We start from the raw sequence: 25,249 nt of genomic DNA on the forward strand, positions 1-25,249 counted from the left end.
TTTCATAGGTTTTGCAAACCATATAGAACGAGGCTTTTCATGTATCTTAGTGGTTACTAAACGACAAAGTTTATGTAACCCATGAAGACAAAGCACTCTGTGGATTCTACGAACGAGCAGTGATCACTCTCAGTTGCACACGACGCAGCGGCAGTCTCAAGGAGATTTAGTGTAGCCATTGATCTCAGCTGCTGGCGCATCTCCTCGTATGTTCAAGATGATGCGTGGTATTGCTATATAGTCTTCAATCTTGAAATAATACTGGGGTTCATGGAAGGCCGCAGAAGCATTAATAACAATGCATCGTAGCAGGTACATACACAGCTATTATCGCGAGATTCGGTCCGCTGAGAATATATTAATAATGCTTTCCGCCTACCAAATTTTTCAAAAACTCATGTATTATTCAACAATTTGTTTTACTGTACACTTCTACCTAACGTAGAGCTATAATCATAAACTGCCCTGGGTGTATGTAAACCTAGGAGGGTTGAGAAGCTCGCTAAAATAATGTAATAATTATTAGCTTCAATAAGCCGCATTATCAACAGTGAAAGACTAGTTCTTCAGTCTTACTATCGATATCAGTCTCTACTCCATTTGCATGTCAAGATGAGTTTCTAATCCTACACATTTAGTTCTCTATTTGGAAATATAACGGTGCTGGAAGATTTTTGCCAGCATCTTCATTTTTTTCGCTATCAATGCCAATCTCCGAGATTTCCTGTCGCGAGGTTCAAATTTAAAACTGAATATTTGTTCCGTGGAGGGCACAAAAGGCAGCCTTGTTAAGATAAATAGTCGCAAGAACTGCTCTTGTTTGTTAGTCAAACTACTTTTGGATTTTAGGTGCTTCAGTTGTGAGCTTACTCAATTTCTTCATAAGCTTGTAGGTGTGCACCCAATGAAGCCGTGGACGATAGAAAGCAAAACTGTTGAAGGTAGTCTAATATATGACGATATAGAGTCCTTAGGAATTGGATCTCTGTGTCGATACAAAGTGATTGTTGAAAAGGGGGAGATAGAGGGAGCAGAAAATGAGGAGCTCACCAAGCTTTTTTTGAGGGTGAAAAACAAAGAGAGTCCGTTACTTCGACCGGTTTATTTGACAGGGCCTTATGCATGTTACGTCGATGTAAGGCCCTATAACTATGATGAAGACCATACATTTGATAAAAATGAGCCCATTCAGTTTACCAGTGACTTAAGACCGGACGAGCATTTCAAGGCTGATCTGTGGCTCAATGAGAACTCTAGAATGGAGGATGGTCGCTATTCCTGGACGATAGATGTTATTTCACAGGTTAGTGTTAGCAGTGTTCCAAAAGTTGAGTACCAACTAAAGATCGGTACTACAAAGGCAGCTACAAAACATATCAAAAAAGTTACGAAATCCTTTAAAGGTGTGGTAGTGGAGAGATGGGACACACGGAAGCTGTGGAATTTACCACCAAAATTTCCGCATAAACCGGTGCATTTAGTAATTTTAACGCACGGCATATTTGCTAATGTTGGATGTGACATGTTGTACATGAAAGATAAGATCGAGGAAAAGGCATTTACACTACCGGAGGAAATTAATCCAAACGTAGTGGTTAGAGGATGCATGGATAACATGGGAAAGTCTGCTCGCGGAATCAGATATCTCGGAATACGAGTTGCAAAGTATATATTGCGTACTTTGGACGAATTAAATGAGGATTATAAAGTGGATAAACTATCTGTCATTGGTCATTCATTGGGTGGTCCTGTTCAAGCAATGGCAATACATTATATTTCAGTAAAGAGACCGGATGTTTTTGATCCAGCAACGGGTGTGAAGCCCATCAATTTTATTGCGTGTGCTAGTCCGTTTCTTGGTGTAGTAGGTGATTTTCCATTATATGTATCTTTGGCTTTAGATGTTGGTGCGCTGGGGTTGACTGGAAGAGATCTTACATTGCGACATACACCCCTTATATCTACAGATGGGATTGTCGCAGATAAAGATGAGAGGCCGCTTCATAAGTTCATATTAGAGGCACTTCCACAATCGCCCGCTTTAGAAGTGTTTCAAAAATTTGTACACAGGACAGTATATGCCAATGTCCTTCACGACGGGATTGTTCCATTAAGAACTGCGGCTCTGTTATATCTGGATTGGGGTAGTTTGGCTAAAGTGCATGATATTCGTAAAAAACAGTCACTTGCGGCATCAGATGGCTTAAATACTCCGATTGACGCATCATCCTCTGATGATTTGAAGAGCGATGAGAAACATAACGCAATTGGAGAGATTCCAATTGAGGGAATGGAAAAAAAGGCTGCGTTGCAATGGATTATGCCACAAGTATTAAATAAAGGCAAAAAATTCAGCAAATATGAGAGAACGCAAACAAGAGATTTTGATTCGGATTCATCCGAAAGCGACAATGGTTCGAATATTAAAAAAAGACTGTCTGATAATTCAAACTTTAATCCACCACCAGAAGCTTCTACTTTCATGGCTGCAATATCTGTTATTGTATCACCGGTACCGACTCAGGAATATTTGAAAAATCCAGCGATTAGAACAGACGCCATTGTCCATGATAAAGTTTACCATCCGAATGAGTTGCCGCCACCACATTACAATGATAGACCCTTTATTAAAAAAGTTATATATTTGAACGAATCAAATAATAGATGTCAGGAGCGCATAGCAAGGGCTTGGCAGGAAAAGATGTCATGGCGAAAAGTTTTGGTTGACTTGAAACCAGATTCTCATAATAATATTTGCGTGCGTAGGCGATTCACCAATTTATTTGGTAATGTTGCAGTAAAGAACTTGGTCGACAGTCATTTTGGAGAGGAGGCATGCCGGAAGTATGCAGCGCTTTAGTATATTGATGACATCGTGCGACTTTTCCATAGTGTGCTGTTACAGTTGAGGGACTTGAACCTAACTGCGAGGAAAACGAGACGTTTCATTCTTTATCAGAATTTGCCTCGTGAAATGTACACACTTGCCGCCCTTTTCTTCTTTAGTGTTGGCTAAACGCCCATATATAATACTCTGAAATAGATATTGTTATTAATGCAAACTGGATTGCAGTTCAAGACGACAACCCTCCCATTTATTCAACACAAGGAGCACGGTTAGGCGAAGCTCTGACAGGATGTTGACCTTTGAAGAATTGTTAGCCGACTTTCTATCGAGACACGTTTATGAATTTTACCAAGAAGACATATATGGCATGAAAAAGTCCATCTCGTAGGCTTTATGAGTTTATCAGAGTAAGTATTTGTGTATCTTACTTCACAGCATCTAATCAGTCATGTAGAATGAGAGCGAGGTCCAAAAAGAAAGCCCTGTAGGGGGCTCGAACCCCTAACCTTGTGATTAAGAGTCACACGCGCTACCGATTGCGCCAACAAGGCTTTTTAATGTTGTTAGATTTGATCATTGTTACTTAATCAGGTAAGGTTTGTTAGGTCAGAAGACAGTAGCTATTATATATCTGTGTACATTTTTTTTATTGTTTTTTCTAGTTTTCGCTACTTGATTAGAAAGAGGTATCAATCTATATAACATAAATTTAACTTTGGTTGATTTCATAGTATTCTCAAACGAAAGACACACAAACAGCTGCGCAATGACACTTATCAAAGCGGAAGAGAACCCAGAAACAAGATTGAAGAGCTCAGTTAGCACTGACTCAACCATTTTTTTTGGAAATTCCAAAGCACGCGAGCCTGATAGTCCGAAGCGAATATGTGGTGCCAAAGATAGCCGCCCAGCTTTGGTGAATAAATCCTTGAACGTTGCTAGTCCCAAAAAGGACAGTACAATAAATCTGAAGAAACCAAAACCTGAGGACTCCTTATTAAGTGCGGTTAATGGATTATCATCACCTGCCCGCCAACGTAACTTGGAAATGTGTATTCCAAGTGCTCCCAGGATCAAGTCCGAGTTCGAAGCGACAAAGATGGTTTTACAAGAAACTATTGGAAGTCCTAAGGGTAAACTTATAAAGAGCAGTTCAAATATTAACTTCTCTCGCAGCAGTCCTGTTGCAAGTGGCCCTGGTATAAATAGTCTCCCCAGCAGCATCAAGAAGAAAAAGTTGAAGTCGACGACTGACAAGTTTAAAAAAATTAGCTCAACGGAGCTGTTTGGCAATTTAGATAAAGGCATACTTCCATTCACAAATTATCAGCATGCGTTAGACGCTCCTGGGGAGTATTTTCCGATAACTCGGTTTCTCTATGAGCTACATACTTCGGATGAAGATAGTCAGAAGAAAAATGATCTATTTGCTGATATCGAACAAGATAAAGAAAGGAAATTTTGCCAAAAGACGTCACAATACTCGCTCTCAAAATGGATCGAGGAAGGGCAAAACCTGATGAACAGGCAAACAAATCTCATTGGAGAACTAGTTCGTGAAAGGATCGAGTTAAGCCATAAGTTCCGAGTAATAACCACAATTATCAACCAAAGAGCTGAAGCTTTAAACGGCCGGGGAGATATACTAGATGAGAAGTTGAACAAGATTAAAAGTTTGGGAAAAGAAATTTTGAATATAATTTAAGGTGCGCGAAACTAAAAGTGGATGTGGGATAAGGCTGAAATAAACCGCATGCATAGCGGCTAGCTTGCTAATGAAGATTTTTACATTAGATTCAATGATTATTGGCTGTTTATTTTGATGTGCTATTTAATTTAACTGTACACAGAAACAAATAGAGAAAAATGAATTAAAAAGCTGCATAAGATTTTATTAGCAACTTTAAACTCTTCTTCTGAAACGTCTTTCTCTTTGAGCAGATACGCTGGTAACAGATAATGGCAATTTCAAACCAAGGTTTTTAACCAAATCAGCGGTTTGGTTGTCAACGTTCAAAACACCCTTGGAGTGAGACAAGTCCAAAGCGGAAACTTCTGGAACGTATTGATCCTTTCTTTCTCTCTCTTCTTCTTGCAATTTGAAAGAGATACCTCTAACTGGACCTTTTTGAATTCTCTTCATCAAATGGGTGGTGTAACCAGCAATCTTGTTTCTCAATCTCTTGGATTGGATGGTAGCAATTTCATCACATAATTTCTTGTTGGTTTGGAAGTCCAAAGTCAACTTTGGATAGTAACGTTCAATCAAAGCTTTGGAAGCACGCTTGACGGTCTTAGTTCTAACTCTACCCTGTTTTAATAATCATTCTAGTTAGTAAAAATTCTCATTGTGCCACGCATCAAGTGTCGGGTCATATTCGAAGTCGTATCCATATTCGTGCTTATTCTCATATTCGTCCTGGCATGTGTCTCATTCCCAATAATGCTTCAAATGCAACTGTTTATGAAAGTGGGTTCACGTAACTGTTGGGCTATCCTCTTTATCACTCAGAGCCTCTCGTGCCATTCCTGATTGCCTCATCGAATATAACTGTCTCATGCCATGTCCTGTTTAAAGTTGTTTGATCTATATTACGTACCATTTTTGTATTGCTTGTTTCGAGGTTTCAACACTAGTTCTTCAAAATGCAATTTGCTTAATTTAACTGCGATATAGTTGAAGTGTTCTCCAAAACTAACCTTAACGTGCAATCGCTTGTTGTTCGCCAGCCATCAGACGCTATCTTACCACCACTGTCTGCAACTTCGTCAAACATCCACCTCTGTCAGTGTCCTGCCGTATGGTTTACCTCCAGTGCGACCGTGAGCACCCGGTGTCCACCAGACCAGGCTCTAGGCTCGACAAGACTGAAACCAGTTCCGCCGCCAGCGGGAGAGTGAACAGACAGGAGAGGAAAGTCTCCCCATGCGCTTCCTCTCCGGCATGTTTCCGTCCACCTGCCGACAGGCGGCTTCCTCTTCCATCCCATACGGCCAGTACCACGCAGGCAGAGACGGCATCTGTCTAGCCTGTAGAACGCTAAACCTGTCCTGAAGTGTGGTTTTTTGATTTTCCGGTGTAGTCGATTTCCAGAAAAAAAGAGTTTTTCATTTTTGATCTGGTGTCCTGATGGTTTCGAATGACTATTTACGGAGGTGTGGGTTCTATATATTTCTGACAGTCACAAAACAGTTCTGTGGATATCAAAAATCACGAAATTCTTTAAATGAGCAAAAAGGTAAATAATGAAAAACTGGTATTACACCGGCTGGAAAATAGTGAGACGTGAGCGAAAAGGTGAATGTTAAGGGATGCACAAAGGAGAGACCTCAGATGTCCAATAAATTTCATTGCGATGTTTGTTCAGCAGATTGCACTAATAGAGTTCGAATATCGTGCGTAGAGTGCTCGGAGTATGATCTTTGTGTACCATGCTTTTCGCAAGGTCTATACAATGGCGGTCATAGGCCCTATCATGACTACCGAATAATAGAGACTAATTCGTTCCCCATACTCTGTGTGGAATGGGGTGCTGACGAAGAACTGGCGCTAATAAAAGGGAGTCAGACGTTGGGGCTCGGTAATTGGCAGGACATTGCCGATCACATTGGTAATAGAGACAAGGAGGAAGTTGCCAAGCATTATCTGGACTATTACATTAGTAGCCCTTACTATCCTATTCCCGATATCACAAATAATATAGATGTTTCACAGGAGGACTTTCTGGAACAGAGGAGGCAAACTATCGAGAAGTTTAGGGAGAAACCCTTGCAGCCTTTAAGAAAGCCTATGGCCTCAGTGCCCAGCTGTCATGAGATTCAAGGTTTCATGCCTGGGAGACTAGAATTTGAGACAGAGTTCGAAAATGAGGCAGAGGGTCCCGTAAAGGATATGGTGTTTGAACCGGATGATCAGCCATTAGATATCGAATTGAAACTGGCCATTCTGGATATTTACAATTCCAGATTAACCACAAGAGCCGAAAAGAAACGAGTTTTGTTTGAGAACAATTTGTTAGACTATAGAAGATTGCAAGGCATTGACAAGAGAAGAAACAAAGAAACTAAAGATCTTCATAATAAAATTAAACCGTTTGCCACAATAATGACAGCAATCGATTTCGAAGAGTTTTCTAGAGATATACTGGAGGAATTGCGGTGCCGATCAAGAATACATCAGCTTCAGGAGTGGAGATCCAACGGTATAACAACGTTAGAAGCAGGATTAAAATATGAGCGTGATAAGCAATTAAGGATTGCAGCGTTAGAAAGATTTGGCACTTCGACTTATACTCAAGCAAATGGAATTGATGGTAGACACAGAACAAGCTCGGCGCACAGATCAAATGCAGACTACTCACAAAATCATAATGAAGTTAGTGGTAGAAAGAAAGTCATGACTATAAGCGATATTCAGCACGGTTCTGATTTTGGTTTACTATCACCGGACGAACAACAACTATGCACCCAGCTCAAAATTCTTCCAAAGCCATATCTCGCGATTAAAGAACTTTTATTTAGAGAACTTCTGCGAAGTGACGGATCTTTGAAGAAAAAGTCATGTCGAGATCTACTTAACATTGAGCCTATAAAGGCAAACAAAATCTATGAATTTTTTGAGTCTCAAAACTGGATATGATATGTGTATGTATATATTAAAGGGAAATGAAAAGGATCAAAGTTTTTTGGTAATTGTTTCCAAAAGATGATAGCTTTCATTATTTTCTGAGCTCATCTTTGTAATGAAACGATCTCGTATAAATTCACTGTATTTTTCCTTAACTTTCTTAATTGAACTCTCATCAAGTTTAGATTTATATGCAAAATATTTCTTCACTGAAAGTTGTAGTTGGTCAACATCCAAAGATTCAACTTGCATATATCTTATATTTAGAGTAATATCCAAAAAAATAATTCCATCGTTAAGTTCCGGTAGATCATCCTTCAACAGAATATTTTCATGTTCGTTTTTCCAATATTCAAGCACATGATTGATCAGGTAATCTCTATGCAAATCTTTAAAGTTATCAAATAGTGAAATCAATTCCATTGATTTTTCAAATAACGTGGATGTGGTCTCCAACTTTAGTTCTTTAAGTGTTACTGAATCTGAGATATCATAATATCCTTTATATTTATTAATGTAATAGTCGCCAAGTGTCTTCATGCACATATCAAATATAGTCAGAGCTATATCACCCCGCAAAGCTGGATTCGTTTCATCGTTCCCAAGCATATTCATATCTGCTTCTGGTAACTGATTCAGTTTATCTTTCATGACATCACCTGCTGTTGGTATATAAACTGTTGCATCCTCGTTCTTGCTTCCATTTTCTTCGCTACTTTCTGTGGAGGTTTGCTTGAGCATATCGAGTTCTTGCTCCCTCTCACTTAACAGTCCCATGACTTTTCTTCTATTAATCAACTTTGTGATAAAACTCAATTCAAATTTAATGTACTCATACCACAACTTGAAGGCTTGTGGATTGAATCTCAGAGCATTCTGGAACAGCAGTCTACAACTTTTGAAATTCGCATGTACTTCATATTCATACTTGGCGCAACTGATCCAGACTTCTACGTTGGTCGGATGTAACCTTAGCAATTCATTATATACCTTTTGAATTTTCTTATACGACGTTTGGTTGCCCCTAGTCTTCAGATATTTCAAATACATCGCCCAAAACTTCAGTTCATTTGGAAACTTGTTGCAACCTCTTTGATAAATGTATGCAATTCGTTGCTGGACTGACCAGTCTGATATGGTATTCTTTTTTGAATTTTGCAGTACCCTTTTGACACGTTTTTTGCGAAGGCTTTCCACACTGTTCTCGTAATTGATATATTTGATATAATCGTTAATCGATGAGCCTCTAGAATTTAATCGGTGTTCAAAATCTGTTCTCTTTTTCATGATTAGCGACACTTCCTTCTTGGTGAACAGTCCTAGATCAACCAAATCGTTCACCTCCGGAATACATTGCTCCAAATAATATCTAGTCTTGGATGACATCTTAGATTAAATTGTTACTGAACGAGTTTCAAAAGAGTAAATATGGGAGTCCTCAATAATCTTTACCAGATTTCAATTCTATTATGCGATGGTATGAGATGAGATGAGATGAGGTTATAAGTTTGTTTTCCATTTTAAAATTTTCTAGAGGTTATTACCCTGCATTTTAACTACCAAAAATTTTCGGTATTTTCAAACGACAATTAATACACTTATAGATGGAAATCGGATGACCTGTATAGGGAAAATGATGATCCCCGAGGTTGACCTTTAATATATATCTAGTACACTATCAACAACTATGTTCTCCAAATGTCGATTGACTAGAGTATGTGCTAATCTGATGATATCGATTCTTGATTCTCTTTTTCCACAGTATAACAATTTCAACTAACACAAGCAATAACAGCTGTTCAAAACAATTCGTCGTCAGTCCACTTTAGCGGCAGAAAGTGTATCACTTCCTAATGCAGCAACTCCTCCTCGTTTCACATTGGCAACCGTGCGCTCATTCCCTTCCCTAGAGCCATTAACTTTTGCGCCAGTACCAATCAACGTGCTTGCTGCACCTTTACGGAGAGATATACTCTGGAGAGCTGTAGTATATGAAAATGATAATAAACGTGTAGGATCATCCAATCCTCCAGGGAGAAGCGAAAATGGCTATTCAAGACGTAAGTTATTACCCCAAAAGGGTACAGGTAGAGCTAGAGCTGGTGACGCAAATTCACCAACCAGACACAACGGTGCAAGGGCATTGGCAAGAAATGCACCAAATGATTACACAACAGCTTTGCCGTATAAAATTTACTCACAAGCAGTGCTGAACGCTTTGAGTCATCAGTATAAAAGCGGGAATCTTTTCATCATCGGCGGGGGGAATGAGTTGGCGAAAACAAATGAACTTGATTTGAATGAACTAGACCTCGTCCCAAACCCGAACGCGGAGGCAGATCACGGAGATATCGTCTTCGCTCGATTCCTCAAGGAGTACAATTTGGAAAACAAAAGGCTACTGTTCATAACCAGTGATTTAAGAGAAGGTTTGATGAAACATACTGACGCATTCAAAGACAAAGTCGACATTGTCCAACAAGAGTTTGTAGATGTCAACGATCTCCTGAAGGCTCAAAGAATATTTATCGAATTAGAGTCACTGGAGTTCCTAGCAGTAACTCACTCTCCCGAATAGAGGTTTTCTCATCATTTCATAACACGAAAAACTCATCTGTATATAGTTTGGAAATGTATTTACTCTTTAAAATGACATTCATGTAATCAAGATGCGTAGGCATATATCCCATATTTCATCCCCATCTCCCATACGAGATCCTACAATTGAAGATATGAGATGTACATGTAGCTCTGCAAATTTCATTCATTTCATTCACATTCGTTAGCAGTCTACGGAAAATAAAGATATTCTATGACTGCTTCAAATTATTAGCATCCGTACACCTTTTAAGAATTTCTCAAAGATCCGGACACCCACTTACTTTATTCTTTGTGTGCTTCCGGACACTTCGAGTTTGAAAAAGGATGCGGCAGGCCTCAGAGGGATAGTGCCCATTGGAAGCTCAGCTCGCGGGCCGTATGTGGTGCACAACACTTTGGCTTGTCGGGGGAAATGTTCAGTCTCATGCTTCTCTCTTCGCACAGGCGGTGTGGTTCCCCAGGCTGACGAGCTAGGCTGACCGGCCCAGAGTTCCCAGCGGGAGCCGGAGGTAACGTAGCGTCAATTCCCTGTCGTAGATGTCGCTGAGGGAGCCAGGCAGAATTTCATTCAGGAGTCAGGTCAGAGGTATCTGGAAATACAGGATCACGGCTTCTCTGAGTAGTGGGAAAGTTGTAATACTGCGTTTTTGCAAAGGTCTAAGTGAAGAATTGGTAAAAGTGCCCGTTAAACTGTTGCAACAGCCTTTAGGAAACAAACGTATAGCAAGAACGGGTAAAGATGTCTCTAGTTGTTCAAGAACAAGGTTCCTTCCAACACATTTTACGGTATGTCTAATGATTTAATTCGAGAAAGATGAGCAGAGAAGATGATAAAGTGAAACACACCAGATTTGAAAAATGGAAATGTAAATTTGGGAAAGTGAAGTGGAAGATCAAGCGTACCCTGGTGGCTTTATGGATCTAACCATGAACTGGATAGATACTCCTGACGCGAACCGCAGTTATAGCGAAGCAGAAGCAATTCATAACGGGACCAAAGTAAAAAGGTGATTGAACGTGTACCGACCCCATTCTGGATTACACATTTTAAGCGCATCTTTTGGGACAATTGGAACGTTTTACTAACAGAAAATATCTATTTTTTTACAGTTTGTTAAACACCAATGTTGATGGTAACATCAAGGTCGTTTACGCCTTGACCACTATTAAGGGTGTTGGCCGTCGTTACGCTAACTTGGTCTGCAAGAAAGCTGATGTCAACTTGTACAAGAGAGCTGGTGAATTGACCCAAGAAGAATTGGAAAGAATTGTTCAAATCATGCAAAACCCAACCCAATACAAGATCCCAGCTTGGTTCTTGAACCGTCAAAGAGATGTCAACGATGGTAAGGATTACCACACTTTGGCTAACGGTGTCGAATCCAAATTGAGAGATGACTTGGAAAGATTGAAGAAGATCAGAGCTCACCGTGGTGTCAGACATTTCTGGGGTTTACGTGTTAGAGGTCAACATACCAAGACTACTGGTAGAAGAAGAACTTAAACAAAATTGCCATAATTGTACAAGTATTTTTTATAACAATTTAATATTAGTCTTTTTCAATTGTATATCAATTATTAAGTTCATCTATGCATAAGTAGCTTAAGAAGAAAACCAAAAAAACAATAGAATTAGTTCAGTAGACAAAAACTTGAAATATACACGATATTCCGAGTTGTCGTCGGCCATCTTTCTGATATTATACTCCGTAATTTATTTCCGTTAACTATTTGAAGATATGTAAAAAAACATAAGTCTAGCTAGTTCAGTAAATGGCACCATGAAGACATCACACAGCCATAACTACTATTATCTTGGTCATTATTTTATTATTACAACTTTAGCAGCATACCAACCTGGTTAATGCACTAAAGTATTGGTATTCAATTCTCGTAAAGGAATCTTCTTGTGCTCGAGAATAGGTTTCGAATTATTCTGTGTGATTGAGTATTTTCTAGGAAATGGGCTTACAGATCCAGGAGTGCCATTTATCAATCTGTTTACTCTTGTATTCGAAGGGGTTTTGATGGGTGTTAAAAGTTTTTTGTCGGATGTCAAGTGGAAGGTTAATGCTTGTCCTCTCTTAGACGACGGCGATAATTTTGTCGGAGTATACTTGTTGATTGACTTCGTTGGAGAAATTTTCTCCTCAGGCAATACAACGGAGAGATCATCTACTGTCGAATCACGGCAATTTCCTGTTTCTAGGGTATTTATTATTTTGTTCGCCAATGGTGTCATATGAAGGTTGTCCTCAATTATCATTTCGCTCATTTCTTTAGTCTCAGCTGACGCTGCAGTAGACTTGCTGGCGGAGTTCTTCTGTTTTTTCGAAGCTTGCCTTCTATTCTGGAACCATATTTGTATAGCTTTCACTGACATGTTACATCTGTCCGCCAATTCTTGTCTTTTTCGTTTATCAGGGGCGGGACACAGATCAAATTCTGCCTGTAGAATTCGTAATTCCTGTGTCGAAGTTCTTCTTCTCTTCCGACGTGCTAATGGCGCGTTATCAATTTTTGGTTCCTTCTTTGGGAACGTCTCCTGTGAATGGGTGATAAACGCAAACGCCCTCTTTTTATCATTTGCGGAGGGTGTTATTATAGCCCTGGCAGCTGACAAAGGTGTCAAAACGTCGCATCTCTTACCCAGGCTGCTGGAGGCACCAAGAGAGGAAGTGGCAGATTTAGTTTTCGATAATGGTGTCGATGGCTCAACTTTCGTCTCCGTATTAGCAGGTTGACTCACCATGGTGTGTCTCAACCCACTGTCTACAGATTTCGGCCTTTGCACGCCGCCCTCCAGCGGTGGCAACCGAATCACACCGTTGTCGCTATAGAATCGTGGCCTCATGGAGTTCAAAAGCGAAGAGCACGGCTCCGGCATTGGTCCTTCCGTGTGAAAAATGCTTTGCAACGATGGTAGTAGTGGCTTGCCGCTGGTCGTCATTATAAGATATGCCCAAATATCGAAGCAGACAGATCTACGCAATTGTTTATTCAACTTGATATTGGAATGAATAAAGATGTGACTACGTTTCACGAACTTCATGTCTATTTAACACTGCTTGTTTATATAACAATACGCTACCCTCAGCTTGTTTATCCTTCGATCGCCGCATGGCAACACTGAGGTAACCTAATCGAGAATGGAGATTAAAGTGAAGTCGCGTTCACTATGATAGTTACAACAGAATCGGTTAGATAATTGAGTGCTTTGGGAATGAATCAGCATCACCGCGTCTCGCGTCTCCCTCATTTCCTAAATTGGTGATGTGATTGTCAACATGGCGTTTAGAGGCTCCGCACTTCCACCTAATTAGGAAATCACTTTCGACAACACGAAATTAAGCTTTTCTTGAAAAAAAAGGTTTCTGGAAACAAAATGGCGTTTCTCATTTTTTGACTAGAACATTAAAGCGCGCGCGGTGCTGAAAGACATGTTTCAGAAAACATGTTTCAATATCTGTTTCAAAATAGAAGAAAGTTTTGTTTCAGCGTCTAAAACGACCTGAAATGTTTCAGACTGAAGCCCTAGAAAATGGGGCTTTTAGGGTAACAAAAAGGGGATGTAAGCACGTGCCAAAAAAGCACCCTTTTACTTCACAGCATCTCTCATTCAACGTCCTACATAGCCAGATGAAAAGTGGTAAACATGTGGAAAAGTGAAAATGGCAACAGCAAGCTGGATTGAATCTTCAGCGCCCAAAAGCAGCTGTGCATGGACATCAGGAACTGGGACAGATATTGAGGGTGGATTTAGACAGTTAGAGTTGGAGTAAGCGAGAGTGAAAGCAATTGAGAGAGAAAGAGATGGTAATAAATGTCTCGACGAAGGAGGCGCTCATCGCACCTAGACAGGGCGGGAAACACCATAGGGGGCTTGCAGTACGTTACGTTGTCGTTCTCTCTTGTCTAATTGCGGCTTTCTACTATCTATTAGGCACTGTGAGGGTACGGGATGACGAGGATGCAGTATTCGAGATTTTATCCGGCGAGGAGGGTTGGCATGTCGGGTCTGAAGGGGAGAGGGAGCGGTTGGCTCAGCTGGGGCTGACACCTCGTGCCCCTGTGATCCTTCGGGACTCGCAGACTGGCAAAGAGAAAAAGCTGCATGGCCGGTTCTTGCATATAACAGATATCCATCCCGACTCGCATTATAGAGAAGGTTCGTCCATTGACAAGCAGTGTCACAGAGATAAACCAGAGGATAAAAAGGACCGCGCTCCGCGGTTTGGAAGGGCTTGCGCTGGTTGTGACGGGTCCGTGGATCTGATGGATTACACGCTTAAATGGATAAAAGAGAATGTCAGGGATGAAATCGACTTTGTCATATGGACGGGTGACAATGTGCGCCATGACAATGATCGTCAAATTCCGAGAACGGAATTTGAAATTCTAGACATGAATGAAGTTTTGGCACAGAAGATGCACTCGTTATTCTGCGATCATGAGAGTAATAATCCTCGAGACTTTGATGCAATGGTGGTGCCAAGTCTTGGTAATAATGACGTGTTCCCCCATAATTTGTTTGCAATGGGGCCAACTCTGCAGACAAGAGAGTACTACAGAATTTGGAATACTTTTGTACCGCAGGAACAGCAAAGAATTTTCGATAGATCTGCGAGTTTTGTCACAGAAGTTATTCCTGGAAAACTGGCCGTCATTTCGATTAATACACTTTTCCTGTTTAAGTCTAATCCATTGGTTGATAACTGTGACTCCAAAAAACAACCAGGTTATCAACTATTGGTTTGGCTCGGCAACATTTTACAAGAGATGAGAGAAAGGGGTATCAAGGTATGGCTATCAGGCCATGTTCCCGCAATACCGAAAAATTACGCGGATTCGTGTTATGACAAATTCACTTTATGGACTTACGAATACAGAGATATAATTATTGGCAGTTTATATGGGCATATGAATATGGACCATTTTATACCTGCTGATGGCAAAAAGTCATGGAAGATCATCAACGAGCGGGAACAATTGAATGGTGCTTCATTATATAAATCTTATAGTGATAATGAAGCTGACGCTGAAGTTGCTGACGATGATGATGATTTTTTCTTAGACCATGCAATGTGTGCCAGTGAAACCCATTTATTAGGTGCCAAGCCAGTACAAAAAGAGTCTTACATGAATTCAGTCAAAAATGTATTCTACCAAAAGATTTTTGACAAATTTGAAGATCAGGAAGCATATCAAACTGGGAAAAGAAAAAGAAAAAATCTCAGAAAGAAAAGAAAATCGATGGAGAAGCTTTGCGAACGTTACTCAATTGTCCAAATTGCGGGATCTGTGATTCCAACTTTCAATCCCGGTTTCCGTATATGGGAATATAACTTAACCGGTATCGATAATGATGATCAACTACTGAGGGCGCAATCTTGGGATAAATTCTACCAAAATCTAGAAAGGATAATGGACAATGATGTGAGAATTGATGAAGATTATAGTATAGTCGAAATAACCGGCAAAAGAAGCAAGAATGATAAAACACTACCTGCGAAAAAGCCCAAAAATTTACCTCTAGGACCTGCACACGTTGCTCAATTGTTTTCGCCAACAAAATTCATTCAATATTTTGCAGACTTGTCAGAAATTGATAAACAGTATAAAGATTTGCTCAAACAGGGTAAGAATGCATCTGAGGCTGCAGATTTTGCTTTCAAGTACAAAGTTGAGTATACCTCACAAGATGAGCCGTATGCATTAGGAGGATTATTGGTTAAGGACTATATTTCATTAGCATCTAAGCTGGTTAGTGATAAAAAACTATGGAAAAAGTTTCTGGAGAGAGCGTTCATTTCATCAGGTTATAAAGATTAACTCATGCTATCGTAGCGAGCCTTTATAGTCTTTATAGCACATGTACAAAAAACAGCTTAATACTGATTTCCAATTAATGTTTATATATAATATTTTCAGGCTAAATAACGTTTGATTATTTGTTGGCTGTGGAAAAGTATTCCTTGGATTCGTCAACGGATGGCTTGATGGTAGCGGCACCTGGAGTCCAGTTACATGGCAAAACAGTACCATTCTTATCAGTCCATTGGAAAGCTTCAACCAATCTCAAAGCTTCTTCGACATTTCTACCGACTGGCAAATCATTGATGGTGATGTGTCTAACAATTCCGGCTGGATCAATCAAGAATAGACCTCTTAGAGCGATACCTTCTTCTTCGATCAAAACACCGTAGTCTCTCGACAAACTGTGGTTGGTGTCAGCAACCAATGGGATGTCAACAGAGCCTAGACCACCATCTTTTCTGGCAACATTGGTCCATGCCAACAAAGAGTATTCAGAATCAGTAGAAGCGAACAAGATTTGAGCTCCAATATCGGTAAATTTCTTAGCAGCCTCAGAGAAAGCAATGATTTCAGTTGGACAGACAAAGGTGAAAGCCAATGGGATGAAAGCCAAGACGACGTATTTACCCTTGTATTTCTCCAAAGAGACTTCGTCAAAGACACCGTCAATGACAGCGGTTTTCTTGAAAGTTGGAGCTGGTTTTTGAACTTGAGCGACCATTTCTGTTGATATTATCTGTTGGGTATGTTGGTTAGACACTTAACTTAGTTATGGAGTCGTGGAGTGTTCTTAAATCAAATATCTCCCCCTTATATACGTTTAGTTGTTGAGTATTCTGACTACCCGCTAGGTTACCCGGCAGGTTATATGATTTGTAATTTTCAAGGATTCCGTTAAGCGGTCTCGAACGTTCTTCATGCTCGAGATGAATCCCTATGAAATGTCGTTTAATGCCCAAACATAAATCGGGCCAATGATACCATTATTAATATAAAGGTTCAATTGGCAAATGATTGTTTTTGGATTGAATGCTATATAGATATGTATGTGATTCACCTCGCAGTAGGCTGTTCTTGAAGATGATCGTGTGCCTCTTGATCGTGCAATTGTAGACCTGTGGTTACAGATGGCTGTTCTGATATTAGTAAAATATCATCTTCTGAATGCAATTCTTCGTCTTTCTCATCTTCGTTGATATGTTCATGCGCCCTCGCACGTTCTTCTAAGATAGTATCCACTTTATTCTTGATCGGTGGCAGAATTATGAGGAAAAACAGAACTATGTTTTTCACAATCGATGCTATCAGAGTATCTTGTCTTGGATCGGGAACAACGTGCTCCAGTACTATGATGGATACCTGGGACTGCCTAAATCTTTCAATTGCAATTCGGAAACCTCTTAACATCTTTTTGTGCAAAGGCAGCTGTTCAGGATTTGTTTGCTTCGTCAAGTCTCTTTTGACCATTACAAAAATTCTCCGCATGGAGTTCTGGTAGGTTTCAGGCATTGTGTACCTAGTGGTTTCATAAAGACACAGGCAGCTGATCATGAATTCGTCGATAGGCCCCTTTTCGATATCACGGTTAGAGACGTTCTCCAATAATGCTTTTAAAGACGCTACACCGTTGCTTTCATTTGCATGTTCAATATTATATGCCTCATACAAGTGCTCCCTAGAATCACGTAGCGTCGATGACATAAAAATATCGATGACTGAATCACTGGATATACATTCTTTGAAAAAATCTTGAGAAAGTGACTTGGAAGTGATGTGTTCTTTTATTTTGATGTAACTCTCGTCATCGATTTCGCTTAAACTGAAATGATCCGACCATATTTCCCATATTTCCCTTGTACTCCATATGGTTCTAAGCAAAAACAAAATTGCAATTAAAGCGGTGTATTTCCAGGAGAGAAACGTGGAAAGTTCCAAAATAAAGAAGAATGGCACGATAGAGTTGTTACCAATGAGATATAACGTTCTAAAAACCAACAGTAGCACGGGCAATATCCTGGTGAAAAATGTTATGCGGTTTCCTTGTTGCATTTGGTGCGCCGTCATGATATTTTGATTCGTTAAATTATCGAAGTCCTCCCCAATGATCGCTTTTCTCATTATCTCCATATCAAATTTAGACTCCAGCCTGGATATAAGTTTAGGTGATAGTTTGATTATTCCGTTCTCGATGGTATAATCCAGCGAGGACAGAGACATTTTCGAGTCATCGATTTCCAATGTGATCGCTGCAGGTTCAAGTACATGTGCAGGAACAAAAACCTCATCTTTACCGTCAACTAAGCATTTGAAGTAAGGCTCATCTCCCTGAAGTAAGGAAAGGCTGGATTCTGTAGAGAATTGGAACCCAGCTTGATCACTAACTTCCATCAAAGGAAGCTGTGTCTCTGGTGGAGACATCGGAGTTAATGTGACCCTCGACTGAGACGAAAATGAAGGCATCATGGGCTGTGATTCTAAGTTTCTCTGAGGAAGAAACTCGAACCTATCCGCACCATTGAATAACTCCGACCAAAATCCGGGGCCTGGCTCATTGTACTCTTGGTTTATATGGACATGGATTTTGGCGCCGTCTGTGCCATTGATATAGTCCGTGATCTTGGAAGGCTGTCCAGCGAAGTCCAACGTATGGATGAGTTGACCCTTGTATATCAACTTGATATCGTTTGTTGATAATCTTAAGGAATGTGTGTATGCAGAGCAAATGAATTCTTTAACTTCCTCCACGCTGGTCTCCGTGGTGACAGACATCTTGTTCACTGAAAGTGTGGAGTCTGAAATAAATTCTATAGTGATTGAGTTATCTAAGCATTCCGCAGGTAAGTGCGCATGCGTTACCTTGAACATAACGGTAAAATAGCTCTGTTTTTGAGGAGCGAAATCACAACCTAGAATTTTGGTGAGCGTTAAATCATCATACAGTTCAGCATTGGAATCATTGAGATAAACTGGTGACTGATCGCCTTTCACTATGAATGCGAGTATATCAGCGATTGAATGGTTATTTTTAACGAGGCAAAGATTTTTACTATTACTTCCTTCTTCATACTCGTACAGTACTTTCATAGCAATTTCTTTAAGACCCTTCACTGTAAGACCCATTGGAACATTCAACTCCATTTGTGACATTATCTTGTCTACTGATAGTGCATTTATGTTAATCAGTAAATTGGTTGTCTTGAAATTAGCATTAATTTCATATTGCGAGTTAATCGGCTCTTCCGTATGTGTACCTCTTTTGTCAAATAGCAATCTGATGAATGAAATGTTCCCGCTTGATTCCAGATCTTGCAAAGTAATGTCAACTGGCTGTTCTTTCTTCGATCTATAGTAGATACAATAGTCTGAAACGCTACCCAAGTCTCCCCTGTCCGTATAAGAACTGTTTCCGCTCTGATCCATCGCTTTCAACTCCTCGGAAAGCTGTGAGTAGATATATTCCACCAGTCTACCTATTGCAGTTCTTGGATGCGCGCTAATAACGATGTTGGTGCGTATCAAGCCCTTATCCGAGGACCATACTATGACTTTTAAAGGCGCCAAAGCTAAACATTCCATCATTCCATCCTTGTGCAACAGCATTCTTGAGTGGAGATGATCAGGAAGGTTCGGATTGCTCAAATACCTCAAAGTTCCTCTGATTCCATGTCTTTTTATATCACTTTTGCCGCGAAGTTGGAGAACCCTGCCTAATAACAATTTATGGCAAATCATCGAGCCACCTTACACGACCGACAGAGTGCGACGTTAAGGGTGATTTCGAAAAAGTACGTAGTTTGTTCTTATTATAGTATTTAATAGTAATATAGAAAGATATCTCAGTATGCTACATTCCTTTATCGGCAGTGTGGATTCAACATGGATACACTATGGTACATTTTGGTATCATATCATTCATTTTTCGAGTTCATTCTGCGGAAACCGCCAGAGTTCTGCTGTAAGGTTACAAGAAAGAAAGGAACTGAAAACTATCAGGTTTTAAGGTGTTATAGCAAACTTTCCACGGCTTAATCTGTTTCACCTCTTATCTGGAATTCTAATTCTTTTAATTCTTTTTGCAATCTTGCCACCGCCTCTTCGTCGTTTTTAGTTCTGACTCTAGCCATCTCTGCTCTCTTCTTTCTGTATTTCGTCTCTTGATCTCTTCTCTCAAGCTCTTGAATCCATAATTGTTCCCTCTTCTTGGCCTTCTCTCTCATTTGGTCCTCTTTGGCCTGCTTTTCCTTGACTGATGTCCCGTAGAGATACGAACCTGCCACAAGCGCTACTAAAGTCGCCGCTTGGAATCCAACACGCCATCTGAAGTATATTTGTGCCTTGGCCTTGTTACCACTTCTGACATTCTTCACTGCAAGAACAACGGCAGCGGTAGTCAATAGACATCCTACGGGAACGAGAGGCTGTTGCTTACAATGATAAACGATCCTTTCACCGAAAGGCATTTCCGTCAAATCTGCATCTTTCACATCAAAACTCGAGGGCATGCGTGACATCTTTGATCTCTAGTGTTCTATTGGAGCCAAATACGGTTTTTTAGGAGGTCTAAATAGCTGAAACCTTTGAAGTAAGCTCGATTTGCTCTGTAAATACTTTTCAGAATACCGTGTATTGATATTGCATTTTTATTTTGCGAGCGGTCTCTCAGCGGGCTTTTGCACATTTTCCCCATAAAAGGGAATATCGGGCCTATAGAGGCTGGAGAATCAACCAACCAAAAGGCTTCAGAGCTCAGCATATTGACGTTGACATATTCAACGGAGTGTTATTAAAATACTAGAACAATGAGAGAAATTGTCCAGATGCTTTTAGCGCTGGGGCATTTTGCACAGTGCTTGTATCAAACTCACGATTGCTCTTGTGCAATGGAACCGCTATCAATTCATCACCGCCGAATATCAGTCCGACTGAGATACGAACAAAAGGAGTGATATCTGTAAGAAGGCTAAGCGAGCCTTGTCTCATTTCTGCCTTTACCTTTGACATTATTTGAAAAACATGCCAGCAATCTCCGATGTTCCAAGGTAGGTGCGGTTCCTGACAAAAGGGGATAGCCATATGGTAAATACCATCTCAAACCTGTGACAGCTTAACATAGTCTCGAAGCTGCCGTTTCTTTCTTGCTCTGCAATTATATTTTCAAGTTCAAGAACTTTGAGCCTACGTACAGGATCCGGACTGCAAACTTTCGCAGGCAACAACAACGTTGTTTGAAGAAATTGCTGGAATTGTGAAAAAAAGAGGACTACTCTGTCATTATGAAGAGGAGTTAGGCCACATTCTACTTGGCAAAGTGGAAATTGGTCTACACCTTCTTAAAGCTGTGGCGTCGAGTCCAAGCATGTACTGCAGTGAAAGCGATCGCTTCTCTGCCTGTTTTTGCGTTTGTGATATTGTTACTATTATCCCCTTGCGTCTGTTGGCTATCGCTCACCTAAAGAGTGAGAAGGATTTCTGAATATTAAGGAACTCGAACGAACATCATGGTACAACAACTAACGCTGATGGAGCGACTTGAAAGCTCGGCGGCTAATTTTTAACGACCCCAACGGTAAATAAGGGCATATGATGCTGAACGCAAGTAGAGGTTTTATTTTTCCATCTCACCCGTTCGAATCTCTTGCTCCTTGATTAATTTGGAGTTGCGAGCTATAACTTTAATCGGGGATCCTGCCTACCTTAGAGTCTTCCTACTCTATGTTCAGTGGTGTTCCTGTTTATACATCTCAATTTCAGGAGCGTTACGAAGCCTTCAACCACAAGTATTCTGCTAGAAATGCCGTGCTATCAACCTCGATTGGCGGTTGGTGAAGTTATGTTTTAGCATTTCTTGATGCATGTTGTTCGCTTTGCGCTGAAGAGGCAAAGAGCAAATCTCTTGATTTTTGTTGTTTTATAGCCGTAAAAATCGGGGATTTCAAAGAAATGGCATTGGCTTTTCTCTTAGGGGGAACTTTGGCAACCTGAGCGTAGCGCATCAGCTCCTTCTTTGTATTCTTCCTTTTCCCGCATCATTTTTGATCAGCATCTTACAGATCTGTTTCGCTAAGTGCTCCCTCGATGAGGGCGAGACTAGCTGTATTACATAAAACTGTGAGTCAACACATCCTATGTCCTTCAGTATGGATGATGCAATTCTCAATGCGTGCTACACATGCCCTTCTAACATCCAAGTTACTAGTGTTGTGCTGAGGTGCGTTGAAGGTAAATACATAGGGGTAAGTTCAAAACAATGCGTATATGCGTACATAGAAGCGTCTACAGTAAACTATTCTGAAAAAATAAATGCCTTCAATTCTTCGTAGGCTTTATTCAAATCATCGTTAACAAGAATCTTGTCATGTGCGCCGGTCTTCGCATATTCCATTTCGGCTTTGGCAGTTTCCAAACGCTTGGCAATCGATTCCTCTGTTTCCGTACCTCTTCCTCTGAGTCGTTTCTCCAAGTTCTCCATGGATGGTGGTGCAACAAATAAAAACCTGGCGTTCAAATCCGTCTCAAACTTTACGGCTTTCATGCCCTGCATTTCAATGTCCAATATGCATATTTTCCCAGCATCTGCCACCTTCTTGACTGACTTCACCGTAGTACCATAGTAGTTTCCTGAAAATTGTGCCCACTCAACGAATTCTTTGTTTTTGATCATCTCTTTGAATCTATCAACAGTAATGAAATCATAGTCCTTGCCATCAATCTCACCTGGTCTTGGCGATCTCGTGGTCGAAGAGACACTGAAACCAAATTTGTTAGGGAATTCGGCGAACAGTCTCTTCAAAAGAGTCGACTTACCTGATCCGCTGGGACCGGAAAGAACAATTGGGCGTGTCATCTTAATAGCTTGGGAGCAGTAACACCGATTTCGCGCAAGGAGGGACCACACCAGTGAATTGGCAATATATGCTGGCTGAAAAAGAGCGAGAGTACAAAATTAAAGTCAGCGCCCTCACAAGAAAACATGCGAATAGGTTCATTAAAAGAGTTCATTCACCATAAATCCAAAAATAAGTCCAAAAACGCGTAAATGAAAAAAATTTTCGAGCTCACGTGGAGGAAGAAGTGACCAAGCTGTTTTCGTTAAAGAATCTGTAGCCTACGTAAAGTGATCAGATTTTAGTTTCTGCAGAGTCCCAAAGACCTGAAAGATCACCATGGCTATAGCCATTAGTCGAATCGACTACGGATCTCGCAACGATTCAATACATCTTGTTAAATCATGCGAATTTGTTGTTGATCTTCGCTTACTTTGAAGACGTACACATCGTTTGTCACGGAGGCAAATGGCGGCAAAGAGGCGCGGAGAAAGTTGTTCATCCAAGTCGCAGTCCCCTAAAGCGACGAAGGAACTTGATCGTCATATAGATATTTCTTGGCAGTCGTGGAGCTATGATAGATAGCTGATTGCAATCAACAAGTCCTGATCGAAGTTTGCAGTGTGTAGCTGGATGAGCAATGCTGTCGAAGTTCTTGCTTAGCGTTTTACTCAAGCTGGTATGGTGTGCGGCGAAGGTAACAAGTGATGTACAGGATGACGACGATGAAAGGTTGCCGATGCCAGTAGCTCCTGGTAAGGACGATCCACTCAACGGGGATGGTGGCGATCATGTAGATCCAGTTGCAGAAGAGATGTTTTTCTCATGGGCACTGTGTATCCTGCTTTTTCTGTTGATCTCAGCATTATGGTCGAGTTACTACCTGTCGCAAAGACGGATAAGGGCCGTTCATGAGACTGTGCTTTCCATATTTTACGGGATGGTGGTCGGATTGATCATCAGGATGTCACCTGGGCATTATATCCAAGATGCAGTGACGTTTAACTCGTCGTATTTCTTCAATTTTCTACTGCCTCCCATTATTTTGAACTCAGGATACGAGCTCAACCAGGTGAATTTTTTCAATAACATGTTTTCGATCTTGACATTTGCTATACCTGGCACATTCATTTCGGCAGTCGTACTAGGTATCATCATTTTCATATGGACCTCTTTAGGGCTGGAAAGCGTCAACATTTCGTTTCTGGACGCGTTATCTGTTGGGGCCACTTTGTCTGCTACCGATCCAGTCACGATTCTTTCCATCTTCAATGCCTATCAGGTTGATCCCAAACTGTATACTATAATTTTCGGTGAGTCCCTATTGAATGATGCGATTTCCATTGTTATGTTTGAAACATGCCAAAAGTTACTTGGATCTCCCGCAAAACTGTCCTCATTGTTCGAAGGTATAGGTCTCTTTTTGATGACATTTACGGTTTCTTTGTTAATAGGTTTGCTTATTGGTATACTGGTTGCATTGATCTTGAAACATACTCACATTAGGAGATATGCACAGATTGAAAGCTGTATTGTGCTGCTGATTGCCTATGAGTCGTATTTCTTTTCCAATGGTTGTCATATGTCAGGTATTGTTTCTTTGCTATTTTGTGGTATCACTTTAAAGCATTACGCGTACTACAATATGTCAAGAAGAACACAAATCACAATAAAATATATATTTCAACTACTGGCAAGACTATCAGAAAATTTCATATTCATATATTTGGGGTTGGAGCTTTTCACACAAGTTGAATTGGTCTACAAACCCGTATTGATCATCATCACGGCGGGATCTATCTGTGTAGCACGTTGGTGTTCTGTATTCCCCTTATCGAACTTTATCAATTGGGTATACAAAGTTAGAACGGTGAGATCGATCAGAAATTCAGGTACCGAAGCATTCGCTATTCCGGATGAAATTCCGTATAATTACCAGGTTATGACGTTTTGGGCTGGCTTAAGAGGTGCTGTTGGTGTGGGATTGGCGATGGGTCTTCAAGGAGAATTCAAATTCACGTTACTGGCAACAGTGCTGGTGGTAGTCGTTTTAACTGTTATCATCTTTGGTGGCACTACGGCAGGCATGTTAGAAATTTTGAACATCAAAACTGGATGCTTTGACGAAAATGATTTAAGTGATGATGAATTTGACATTGAGGCCCCCAAGGCGTCGCCAATTCCTGAAGCTGCCGGGCGTACTAACCGGGAGCCATATTCAGATAACACTTTGCACACAGAATCGTCCTTAATGGTTCCCAGTGATAGCGGCGTTGGCGTGGTTCCAGATGCTCCTTTATTAGCAGACAATTCTATGCTTGGCAATTCATTGGACCCCGAAAACGCCAGAATATCACTTGATAAACAAGGATTGAGAGACGCTTTTGGTAATATTTTCAGGTCGGATTCTCAGTGGTTTCATAATTTTGATGAGCAAGTGCTGAAACCTGTATTCTTGGATAGTAGCACACAATCAGTTCGAGATAGCGGCAGAGATTCACCCTCTCTCGGAAATAAAAGACCATAAGCATC

At 40.6% G+C, this 25,249-nt stretch overlaps 14 protein-coding genes and 1 non-coding gene across 15 annotated transcripts; 7 read left to right on the forward strand and 8 right to left on the reverse strand.

Moving 5' to 3' along the window:
• Window positions 1–904: 904 nt before the first annotated feature.
• Window positions 905–2,860, forward strand: HG535_0D05270 (putative hydrolase; the record flags this gene model as incomplete). The annotated part of the gene is made up of 1 exon (XM_037288650.1): window positions 905–2,860. One exon carries the CDS (start codon window positions 905–907, stop codon window positions 2,858–2,860), a length of 1,956 nt encoding a protein of 651 aa, XP_037144545.1.
• A 466-nt stretch (window positions 2,861–3,326) lies between these two features.
• On the reverse strand, window positions 3,327–3,399 carry HG535_0Dtrna10K. Its single transcript has one exon. It is a non-coding gene; the product is annotated as a tRNA-Lys (tRNA).
• Window positions 3,400–3,614: 215 nt separating this feature from the next.
• ECM11 (Ecm11p) lies at window positions 3,615–4,553 on the forward strand (the record flags this gene model as incomplete). The annotated part of the gene is made up of 1 exon (XM_037288651.1): window positions 3,615–4,553. One exon carries the CDS (start codon window positions 3,615–3,617, stop codon window positions 4,551–4,553), a length of 939 nt encoding a protein of 312 aa, XP_037144546.1.
• Window positions 4,554–4,751: 198 nt separating this feature from the next.
• RPS17B (40S ribosomal protein eS17) lies at window positions 4,752–5,451 on the reverse strand (the record flags this gene model as incomplete). Its single annotated transcript, XM_037288652.1, has 2 exons — window positions 4,752–5,159; window positions 5,449–5,451. The coding sequence occupies 2 exons, from the start codon at window positions 5,449–5,451 to the stop codon at window positions 4,752–4,754; spliced, it is 411 nt and encodes a 136-aa protein (XP_037144547.1).
• A 731-nt stretch (window positions 5,452–6,182) lies between these two features.
• On the forward strand, window positions 6,183–7,487 carry ADA2 (chromatin-binding transcription regulator ADA2; the record flags this gene model as incomplete). Its single annotated transcript, XM_037288653.1, has 1 exon — window positions 6,183–7,487. One exon carries the CDS (start codon window positions 6,183–6,185, stop codon window positions 7,485–7,487), a length of 1,305 nt encoding a protein of 434 aa, XP_037144548.1.
• A 36-nt stretch (window positions 7,488–7,523) lies between these two features.
• Window positions 7,524–8,861, reverse strand: UTP6 (snoRNA-binding rRNA-processing protein UTP6; the record flags this gene model as incomplete). Its single annotated transcript, XM_037288654.1, has 1 exon — window positions 7,524–8,861. The coding sequence occupies one exon, from the start codon at window positions 8,859–8,861 to the stop codon at window positions 7,524–7,526; it is 1,338 nt and encodes a 445-aa protein (XP_037144549.1).
• A 301-nt stretch (window positions 8,862–9,162) lies between these two features.
• YML6 (mitochondrial 54S ribosomal protein uL4m) lies at window positions 9,163–10,053 on the forward strand (the record flags this gene model as incomplete). Its single annotated transcript, XM_037288655.1, has 2 exons — window positions 9,163–9,189; window positions 9,271–10,053. The coding sequence occupies 2 exons, from the start codon at window positions 9,163–9,165 to the stop codon at window positions 10,051–10,053; spliced, it is 810 nt and encodes a 269-aa protein (XP_037144550.1).
• A 762-nt stretch (window positions 10,054–10,815) lies between these two features.
• Window positions 10,816–11,580, forward strand: RPS18A (40S ribosomal protein uS13; the record flags this gene model as incomplete). Its single annotated transcript, XM_037288656.1, has 2 exons — window positions 10,816–10,862; window positions 11,187–11,580. The coding sequence occupies 2 exons, from the start codon at window positions 10,816–10,818 to the stop codon at window positions 11,578–11,580; spliced, it is 441 nt and encodes a 146-aa protein (XP_037144551.1).
• A 357-nt stretch (window positions 11,581–11,937) lies between these two features.
• Window positions 11,938–13,128, reverse strand: YHP1 (Yhp1p; the record flags this gene model as incomplete). Its single annotated transcript, XM_037288657.1, has 1 exon — window positions 11,938–13,128. The coding sequence occupies one exon, from the start codon at window positions 13,126–13,128 to the stop codon at window positions 11,938–11,940; it is 1,191 nt and encodes a 396-aa protein (XP_037144552.1).
• Window positions 13,129–13,889: 761 nt separating this feature from the next.
• On the forward strand, window positions 13,890–15,908 carry PPN1 (endopolyphosphatase; the record flags this gene model as incomplete). The annotated part of the gene is made up of 1 exon (XM_037288658.1): window positions 13,890–15,908. The coding sequence occupies one exon, from the start codon at window positions 13,890–13,892 to the stop codon at window positions 15,906–15,908; it is 2,019 nt and encodes a 672-aa protein (XP_037144553.1).
• A 115-nt stretch (window positions 15,909–16,023) lies between these two features.
• TSA2 (thioredoxin peroxidase TSA2) lies at window positions 16,024–16,614 on the reverse strand (the record flags this gene model as incomplete). Its single annotated transcript, XM_037288659.1, has 1 exon — window positions 16,024–16,614. The coding sequence occupies one exon, from the start codon at window positions 16,612–16,614 to the stop codon at window positions 16,024–16,026; it is 591 nt and encodes a 196-aa protein (XP_037144554.1).
• A 332-nt stretch (window positions 16,615–16,946) lies between these two features.
• USA1 (Usa1p) lies at window positions 16,947–19,625 on the reverse strand (the record flags this gene model as incomplete). Its single annotated transcript, XM_037288660.1, has 1 exon — window positions 16,947–19,625. One exon carries the CDS (start codon window positions 19,623–19,625, stop codon window positions 16,947–16,949), a length of 2,679 nt encoding a protein of 892 aa, XP_037144555.1.
• A 293-nt stretch (window positions 19,626–19,918) lies between these two features.
• Window positions 19,919–20,404, reverse strand: RCF1 (respiratory supercomplex assembly factor RCF1; the record flags this gene model as incomplete). The annotated part of the gene is made up of 1 exon (XM_037288661.1): window positions 19,919–20,404. The coding sequence occupies one exon, from the start codon at window positions 20,402–20,404 to the stop codon at window positions 19,919–19,921; it is 486 nt and encodes a 161-aa protein (XP_037144556.1).
• Window positions 20,405–22,176: 1,772 nt separating this feature from the next.
• GUK1 (guanylate kinase) lies at window positions 22,177–22,737 on the reverse strand (the record flags this gene model as incomplete). Its single annotated transcript, XM_037288662.1, has 1 exon — window positions 22,177–22,737. One exon carries the CDS (start codon window positions 22,735–22,737, stop codon window positions 22,177–22,179), a length of 561 nt encoding a protein of 186 aa, XP_037144557.1.
• A 620-nt stretch (window positions 22,738–23,357) lies between these two features.
• On the forward strand, window positions 23,358–25,244 carry NHX1 (bifunctional K:H/Na:H antiporter NHX1; the record flags this gene model as incomplete). The annotated part of the gene is made up of 1 exon (XM_037288663.1): window positions 23,358–25,244. The coding sequence occupies one exon, from the start codon at window positions 23,358–23,360 to the stop codon at window positions 25,242–25,244; it is 1,887 nt and encodes a 628-aa protein (XP_037144558.1).
• Between the last annotated feature and the right edge of the window lie 5 nt (window positions 25,245–25,249).

Source organism: Zygotorulaspora mrakii, chromosome 4 (assembly GCF_013402915.1).
Source record: "Zygotorulaspora mrakii chromosome 4, complete sequence".
Lineage (NCBI taxonomy): Eukaryota > Fungi > Ascomycota > Saccharomycetes > Saccharomycetales > Saccharomycetaceae > Zygotorulaspora > Zygotorulaspora mrakii.